The 9,011-nt window shown below is 56.4% G+C and overlaps 3 protein-coding genes across 3 annotated transcripts in view; 1 reads left to right on the plus strand and 2 right to left on the minus strand.

Annotated features, from left to right (window-relative positions):
- VDBG_00164 (elongator complex protein) overlaps positions 1-1,540 on the minus strand; it is a gene marked incomplete at both ends in the record, with an annotated part of 2,694 nt that extends 1,154 nt beyond the window's left edge. Inside the window, 2 exons of the mRNA XM_003008437.1 lie at positions 115-1,347; positions 1,409-1,540. Of these exons, the coding sequence (XP_003008483.1) occupies positions 115-1,347; positions 1,409-1,540 (1,365 nt within the window). The remainder of the gene's footprint in view (positions 1-114; positions 1,348-1,408) is intronic.
- A 623-nt stretch (positions 1,541-2,163) lies between these two features.
- Positions 2,164-2,659, plus strand: VDBG_00165 (conserved hypothetical protein; the record flags this gene model as incomplete). The annotated part of the gene is made up of 3 exons (XM_003008438.1): positions 2,164-2,315; positions 2,366-2,433; positions 2,550-2,659. 3 exons carry the CDS (start codon positions 2,164-2,166, stop codon positions 2,657-2,659), a joined length of 330 nt encoding a protein of 109 aa, XP_003008484.1.
- A 4,655-nt stretch (positions 2,660-7,314) lies between these two features.
- VDBG_00166 (zinc finger protein) lies at positions 7,315-8,790 on the minus strand (the record flags this gene model as incomplete). The annotated part of the gene is made up of 4 exons (XM_003008439.1): positions 7,315-7,593; positions 7,652-7,879; positions 7,929-8,066; positions 8,116-8,790. 4 exons carry the CDS (start codon positions 8,788-8,790, stop codon positions 7,315-7,317), a joined length of 1,320 nt encoding a protein of 439 aa, XP_003008485.1.
- Positions 8,791-9,011: the final 221 nt, after the last annotated feature.

The raw sequence follows: 9,011 nt of genomic DNA on the forward strand, positions 1-9,011 counted from the left end.
CCAAAGACGCGCATGAGCTTCTCATCAGCGCCCGAGACAAACTGCGTCGCTCCCAGCGTATCGATGCAGTTGAGGTCGTACCCGTGGATCTGGGGCCTCGATATCTCATGCCACGTCTCGCCGTGCGCCTCCTTCCAGCGCCCGTGCAGCCTCGTCGTCTGGTCGCTGCTCGTCGACACCAGGGACTCGCCGCCCTTGGCCCACGCAATTCCCGTCACGGCCTTTGTGTGTCCGCTGATCGAGAGCGCGGGGCTTCCACTCGTCCCTCGCACCATCCCACACCCAGCGCCTCCAGCTACCCGTGCGGCCGAGACACACCACCGACTGGCCGTCAGGCGCCCACAGGCCCGTCCAGAACCCGCCGATGCTGCCCGTCGCTGTCGTGGCGCCCTTTTCGCGACTGATGTCACCCAGTCGTACCATGCTGACCCAGATGCCCGATGCGGGGTCCGCTTCCCAGATGGCGAGAGAGTTGTCGGCTGACGTGGACAGGAGCTGCAGGGGCCTGTTGGTGCCGCCGCCGCCGCCGCCGCCACCTTGTTCCGTCTCAGAACGGAACCACTTTGCGCTGTAGATCCAATCTTCGTGGCCCAAAAGGAGCGCCTCGAACGTGATGGAAAAGACCTTGTCGCAGGACTGCAGTCGGTGGGCCTTGTTGGCAGGTGACTTGCCCGGCAAAAAAGCACTCGTTGCGGGGTCGGCGTTGCTCGTCATGGCGGGGAGTTCGCTGCCCTGGTGGAGGCGCCAGAGACGGACGTATTTGTCTTGGCTTGCGGAGGCTAGAAGAAGGTCACTTTCAGCGGCACTGCTCTCCCATGTGAAGTCGAGCGATCGAATCCAGCCTTCGTGACCTGTCAGGGTCGCCTGCAGCTGGAAGTCTAGAGTGGCGGCTGTGTTGGCGGCAACATAGATCTGGATAATGTCCTTGGTGCCTGCCACAGCGAGAACAACGACATCGTCCTCATGATCGAGGGTGCTGAGGGCGAGAGTGAGGGGGAAGAATTTGGGTGTCGGTTTGATGGTGCTCAGAAGGAGGAGACGGCCTGCCTCATACTTCCACACTCGGAACGTTGCATCGGCAGCACCCGTTGCAATGAGGGTCGGCGTCGAAGGATTTCTTGACTTGAGGATGGCAATAGTGTTGATGGGCGCCGTGTGATCCGTCAGAGTTTGAATGCACTGCCCTGTAGCGCGGTCCGCGTTGAGCGCCCACAGCTTCAGCGTCTTGTCGTCTGAGCCGCTGATGATGACCTCGTTGCCGCCTTCTGTTGGCGGCAGAAATTTGACCGCCTTGACCGCATCCTTGTGACCACTCAGAATGCCTTCAATACCAACATGACTGCTTGCCTAGAGGGTTTTCTTTGGGTCAGTCACTGGGCCTGATACCAGATCAGGTCAGGGCACTTACAGATGGTGTCCAGAGACAGATGTTGGAGTTGGCACCAAAGGCAAGCACACCAGACTGGCTCCAGTCGGCGATGGCAGTGTGCCTATTAGCACCGGTAGAGAGATACTCGGCCGTTGCTTGAAGGTCGGGCATGATGGGACGAGGGATACCGACGTGGTAGATGGTTGATGGATGAATCCAAGGACTCATCAATTACCGTCTTCTGATTGGTTCATGGCAGTGACTGGAAGAGTTGACGTCGAATTTTCTGTGCAGAGCAAGAATACGGCGGGCTGCTCGGTCAGTGTGTGAGTGTACGGTATACTTTAGCTACAAGAAACGTCAAAACACTCCACTGACGCACCGCCCTAAGGGGGGAGGGGGGGTTCTGCAACGGGCGCCCGCATCCGCTGTCAAACTTGCGGCTCCGTTCCATTTCACCACCACACACAGCCTCCATCAGATCCAAGATCAACGTCGGGGCCTCCGATACCCTTACACAGCACATCTGCAGCAAGGTATCTCTGCTGTTCAAGACACAAGCATGGAAGAGACATCTCTCACCGTCGAGTTCTCGTGAGTCAACTATCCGCATTGAACCCCCCATCTTCAAGACTTTTTGAAGGGGTGAAGGGGGTGTCTTTTGGAGGTACCAAGAGGCAGAACCAGCCTTCTTCGACTTCACTCGCTCCCTTGCCTCGTCGCACGTCTTTTGTTTTTGTTTTGGCTGTTTTATTTCCCCGCTGACTGACCTTTCGTGCAGAGGCGGGCTCGAGATGCTGTTCGAGGACCAGCGAAAGCATGCTGTCTCGATCCCTTCGCGCAGCGAGGATGGCCAGCCTGCGACCATTGCTCATCTCATCGACCACCTCTGCAAGAACGTCATGAAAGACAGTCGCAAGGAGCTTTTCGTCCTCGATGATCACATGTATGTCCAGCCACTCGCCCCCCCCTTACATCTCAGGCTGTCTGTCACAGCCAGTCAGTCGTGACACTCCCTGGGATCCCGTCGAGCCTTCATCACAAACAACCTTCGCCTGTGTCCAGTAGTTGGGCTGTCAACTGACTGCCTACCACCCCCCCCTTCTTCTCCACCTTATCGATGGATATCCTCATCATAAATCTTTTCTCAATGGCTGATCCGTCTCACCCAGCCGACCAGGCATCCTAGTCCTCATCAACGACGCAGACTGGGAGCTGGAGGGCGAGGAGGCCTATGAGCTGAAGGCCGGGGACAACATCCTCTTCGTGTCGACGCTGCACGGGGGCTAGAGATCCAGAACGAGAATCAGTCTTTTCCCTTGGCCACCACCCACCCTCCCCCTTGCCTTCATTCGGCTCTTCCGCGCGGCCAATCACGCACCGTGATGCATCGTCGAGGCGTGTGTCAAGATTGTCGCTCCATGTCCTGAGAAGGATGATTCGTTCATGAGTGTCAGAAAAGGTTGAAACTCACGGAACCGTTCTAGCCCCTCGTCCATTTCAGCCATTCGCAACGCCCAGCCTTGCTGACTGCCCTGAGCCCCCCTCCCCCTCCTTCAATCCTACGGTAGGTAGGGATGGAGGAGGGGGACAAAGAGCTGTCAGCTTTCACTTGTCGTGAGTGGACAGAGCAATGAGAGCCTCAGAATGTATTCACGGCAGTCGGACTGGGGGGGGAGGGGGAGATTGCGCCTGACGGTTCCTCGTGTAAGGTCAGGATAGCTGCCGGACGTCAGGCATCGGGGGCCCAGACTCTAACGAGGAATATCGCTCTACTTTGCCTGTCGATCCTCGCTGCGCAAGGGATGCAGACGATACAAGCCGGTAGGCTCGGAGGGTCTGCGCAGGTGGAGGCTCTCGATTCGTTCATCTGTGTAGTAGCGGTCAGAGCTCATCTCCGGTTGACACGGTAGATCAAGGGAAAAAGGCGGTGCAGGTGTGAGCAGCAGCGTAGGTCTGGTCGTGGTTGGCCGGCAGCCGCGTATCGGCTGCCTCAACCACGTTCCGTAGGCGGAAATCTCTTCAATTCGGCAGTGGTACATTGCGCTGCAGCGACCTGCAATGGGTAGTTCGGCCTACCTACCAAGTATCGCCGCGAGGGAGGGACGGGGCGGCGAAGAAAAAGTGTCGTAGACGGCTGTGTCGAGTTCAACGTGCATATGCAGGCGATACCTTTGTTCCTTGACCCCAGACAACCCTTCAGAAGCTTCTCGAGCTTCTGAGACCCCTCCAGCCGGACAGAATGTGACGGATCGTCGGTGTGTCGCTATCGGACGACGTGGTAGGTGGATGGACCATGGACTGGAATGCTCTACTTTTCTCCACGGCGTCTTGCTGCCAGTCATTGTTGGTTCGAGACATCATGATCGCATCCAGCAGGAGGGGTCAATTTCCTCGCGGCCATGTGTCCGTCTATCACCTGCATGATGACCGACTTGCTTGACCGACCGACTGACGACACACCACCATCTTCAACAACAGAGTAGCCATGCACGTTCGGAAACAGTCAGCGCAGTGGTCCTCCATCACCACTTGCAGAACCCCCCCTCCCCCCCCAAAAAACCTATCTGATCTGCCAACCCGCCCCTCAACAGAGACCAGCCTGCATAAACCAGTTTGGCATCTTGACCGCCTTGACCCGCTGTCAACGACGACTTGTTGACTTTATCACTGCATCTGCTGCAGAAGACGCGCCACAACCACGACCACGTCTAAGGGCGTCGAACGGCTGTCCGAGACACGGGGCGGTGAAAGCCTGCAGAATGCACATGCTGCTGCTGCTGCTGCCTTCTTCTGTTCTCCCTACATCTCAACGACAGTATCTTCGAGGCGGTGATGCCCGGCCCTCGGACTTCTAAGGCAGGCTCCAGATGGAGGGGTGTATCGCCAACGGCCAAGGTTGGGCAGACGGACACGCAGGCATCACATCATTCACGTTGACTGAACACTTCACTGCCACTCAACTCCTCCTCCCCCCCTCAACCTGGTCTCCTCGGCGAGCCTACTGCACTCAATGCGTCCCCACCTCTCACATTACACCTCCCTTTCTCTGTCACCCCAGCAGGGAGCAAAGCAACGAGGGGGTGTGTTGGCCCAGGATCAGGGTTTTGGGAACGGACTGGAAACCAAGGAGGGGGGGGTTACGATTCAATTGCGAATCCCCCTCCACCTCGTTGACGAAAGAGAAAACCCCCGGGCAGCAGAAAAAGGTGACCCCTCGTCATGCTTTCTCTCGCTCGCTCTCACAGGCGCGACCGGTTTTCTGGGAACCTATCAATCAGCCTCGCCTTGGTATTGATCCGGAACGAAGCCGCTGCCGATGCAAGGCCCGGGGGGGTCGGCCCAGGGTGAAGGGGGGGGGGAGGACATCATCCCGGATGCTTTCGCGTCGGGACGACTCTTTCGGACAGTCGGACAAGGGTTGAGTGGGTGGTGGTGGAGGGGCATGTCATAAACCCGCCCAGCAATCCTGACCAGCTGACCTGGCATCCTCTCCATAGACCCGGTAGGCCAGTTGTGAGTGGATTAGCAATGCCTTGGTTCGGTCCTCGAGCGTAGAGATGATGCTCGGGGTTTGTTTATGGCGGCCACCGCGATGGCAGGAGGGAGGGTGGAGGGGGGAGGGGGGAGAGGGCAGCTGAACCATGACATTGTGAGTGACAGGTCAGAAAGATCCTCGTCACCAATCAAGGCTTTTTCCAACCGGCTTCGTTGATCTACGCGCTCTAATGGCTCTTGGTAAGGGGCCCCAAAATTTTAAGTTCAGCACTGTACACTAAAATGAAAAGGGTCTCCTTGGGGGGAGGGAAGCCATAGGATTGGAATGGATGAAAAGGGTTATTGGTCCCAAAGGTCTGCTCCCCCGCTTCATGTCGTGACCCCCGAAAATTGGAATTTCCCGGCACAACGGCACAGTAGCACATGGCAGGGGAGATAATGAAAGCCCCGGACGTTGTTGAGATTGGAGGATGCCAAAAGGATCCCCCCCCCCTTCCTTTCTTCCTACCGTCCGTTCACTGACCATCACGTCAAACACCATAACCCGCGTGCTTGGGTATCGCGTGGGGGGGGGGGAAGGGTGGACAATCGCCCTTCCCCATTGACGGATCACCACTCTGTGAACCGCATCTCAAGTAAGCTAACTAGGTAGCATGCTACAGTACCTAGTAGGTACGTTATCAGGCAAGCTTGTACGATGCCAGCGTTGCGGGATTTAGCCACATCTCCAGCCTCAAGGCGCGTTGTCACCTAAGATCAAGCTACGACATCAGCCCCCTTACGTACAGTACAGTACCTTATCCTGGAAACCAAAAAGGGCCTGGTTCCAGCAATCAGGGGCGGGGATCGGCGACCTCAACGTCCCGGCGCGCTCCTCGGTCCGCACTGGATCCCGCCTCATGCTTGCTTGCTTGCTTGCTGGTACCTTGCCTTGGGGCCACTAGGAGAGAAAGGTAAAATGGTCACCAGGGCAAGGGAAGGGGCGGGTAGGCAGCTGAACAGTCGCTGTGTTTCCCGATGACTACCATTTTACGTTTCAATTGACATCCCAAGCCGAGAAGTCTCCGCCGCCCCGCGCTCCTGTCCTCCGACCGATATGGGAATCTGGATGAGCAGACAGAAATCGGTGGCTCTGTCACGGGCACACCCTCAATCGAGAGCAAGGCAACTGGTCCCAACGCCCTGTTCCCCGTCACCACCATCCGCGCGCGCGTGCGAGATATGACAGCGGCATGGGCAGTGGAGAGGACCAGAGCAAAAGCAAGTCTGTGTGCCAACCAGCCCTGAGAACCCACCCCGCTGGATGGGTCACTGGGACGCTGGATCGGCTTGCCTGCCTTGCCGTCGACGCTTGGCCTCTCGCGGAGCTTCCCCGGTGGGAAAGGGGGGGGGGGGAGGGAGAAGATCCTGCGCCGCCACAGCTCTCCCCCCGCTAGGAGCATCCGTTTCAAGCCTCACTCGAGAGTGTCGTGTCGAGGCGGGTGTGTGCGAAGTGACGGGCGGTACCAAAAACTTTCAGAGAGCACCAGCCCGGTTCCACGGGCGAAACGACAGGGGCTCAAGTGCAGCTGTCCCGATACGGCTCGAAACCTCAATAACTATGTCGACAGAAACCTCAGACGTGCTGCCATTGAATCACCCCATGTTCCATAATACTAGGCAATGGCATACAGCAAAGTGACAGGAATAGTTGATTCGACAGTTGTTCGTTTTCTATCAGAAAATGTAACCAAGGAAAAAAGTCCGAGCGAGCCCTATTTCTTGATGACTGAACCACCACCCCCCCCATCTCATCTCGTTGTCGTCGCAGGGATACCACGAACTGCGCAAATGCTTGACCGCCCTGGTCTGGGTCTCGGTCCCGTGCCCTCCTCTTTATGTGATCCCGTATTCACCGTCCCATGTTCGCCAAGCTCTTGTCATTCGCCATGTTTTCTTGAATATTGTACACGCAAAAACCCCTCCCCGTCCCGCACAAGGCAAGGGGGTGCATCATCTTCCCAATCCTCCCATAATCGGCAGCGTAATATCTCCGGGTCTAGTAACTCCAGAGTGCAACCGCACACAACGCCGCTGACCGCCTCGCCATGGCCAGTCCCCCACATGCTCGCTTTTAGTCGTGGTAAACATGCTTCGTAAAAATGAAGAAGTATAGTCCAAGGAAAAGAGACGGAAAAATAGAGAAAAGACTCGCAGCCTCCGCATCGGTGTATTTTCCTGATGCCGCGGCCCTAAGGCACGCCTGGTATCGCTCGATAATATTGGTGCCGTCCCTGTTCGCGCGCTTTTGGTGGTACATGTTCCTCGCCGGCGCATAGTCCGGCAGAGGGGAATAAATAAGTGAGAGCCAAATTCAAAAACTGACTGTAAGAAAACCCCGCGGAATGATGATGTAAGGAAGCGTGTGATCGTCGTCGCCACATTAGCGTTTGTTCGTGTTTCGTCTCTCAGAAGCCGAGTCCAAGGCGGGAGAAGGAGGAGTCGAGCATCTTTGATCGGGGGAGGCCCATGCCGGGCGAGCTGAGTTTTGTCTTGCCCATGCGGACCTCGCTGACTCGGCGGTCGCGACCTCGGCCCTTGATGCCCTTGTTGCTGTTCTTGTAGATATTGGAAAAGTACCAGAGCAAGTCACGGTCTTTAGCTGACAGAGCGTCAACGTCCGTAAGAGAAATAATCCAGTCAACAAGCTGGGCGATTGTCTCCTTGTGATACTTGTTCTGGTGGTTCTGCACGTAATCTGTCAATGAAACTGAATTCCTTATAGCCTGATGACCTGAAGCTTACCTTGAGATTTCCCCGTGTCGTGAAGCATTTATTGCACGTATCAAGTTTGCAGACGAAGGGCTTCGTCTTGCTGTGTGTGGCCTTGTGCGCAGTCAAGTTGCCGCGTTGCGCGAAACAGGCTCCACACATCTCGCACTCAAAAGGGCGCTCGCCAGTATGAAGTCGGGTGTGTGTCTTCAAGTTGCCAGGCTGTGAGAATCGACGTCCGCATCCGTGCCACTCGCATTTCTGGTCGGAGTTAGTACGTGTCGGTCATGTGGCCCAGGAACATACTTACGTAGGGCTTGTCGCCAGTATGGGCGCGCTTGTGTGTTTCCAGATGTGTGCTCTGCTGGAAGCTCTTGGGGCATCCGTCGTAGGGACACCTGTACTTCTTCACCTTGTCGGTAGTTTCCTGGCTACCATCTGTACTGGACTTGGAAAAGTCAGCATTTGTCGACCTAGGAGCGAGGCAGAAGGCTTACCGGATGAGGGGAAGAGGGCTCAGACTTGACGCTGCCAGCACCAACCTCGGAGGAGTTGCTGCTCGCAAGATCCTCCTTATCTTTCCTCTTCTGAAGAGCCTTCATCATGACATCAACAGGAGTCGTGAAGACTACATCATCTGTCATGACAGGCTTGTTGTAGGTAATCTCCTTTGTGTTCATGGGATCCGGTGTCTTGGGAGCGCTCAGCGTCTCGCTCCTGGCGGCTGAGGGACTGCGTTGTTGGCGCTGCTGGCTGTGAAGGTGCTGCTGCTGGGGCATTTGAGATACCATGGGGAGGCCGAGGCGCTCTTGCTGGGGGCTCATGCGAGAGTAAGGCATGGCTAGATGGCCTGTAGGTTGGTCGTACTGGCCGTAAGAGTAGTGAGTCTGTGTGGAAAAGTGAGGCTTCATGTTCGAAATGGGAGATACACCATAGGCTGGTGCTGTCACATAGTGAGGAGCCATGTGAGGTGCGATGAGGGGACCAGAGGTGACAACAGTTCTCGGATCATACTGGCTTGTCCTCGGATCGTACTGAGTTGGCGGGGGGGCATACTGAGGGAACACAGACTGATCCATCAGGGGATATCCAGAGTGATGTTGGGGCTGTTGCTGCTGCTGCTGCTGTTGCGACCACTGGTCCCAGGGTTGAGGGGTGGGCGAGGGAGACATGGTGTCCAGGAATGTTGGGGTCGATCGCGTGAAGATATAGCAGAGATGGATGTTGGGGTGATACGAGGGGAAGTAAGACTTTAAGAAAGCTGCTTTGGTGGGTTGTTATCAAGAGCACTGTATCGTAGGACGAGAAAGCAAAAAATGGTATCTCGAGGGTCGTACAACTGTATATATATACAATGGCGGCGAGAAGAAAGGCTGATGTACCATGGCTGGGG

Source organism: Verticillium alfalfae, genomic scaffold, assembly GCF_000150825.1.
Source record: "Verticillium alfalfae VaMs.102 supercont1.1 genomic scaffold, whole genome shotgun sequence".
In the NCBI taxonomy this organism is placed as follows: Eukaryota; Fungi; Ascomycota; class Sordariomycetes; order Glomerellales; family Plectosphaerellaceae; genus Verticillium; species Verticillium alfalfae.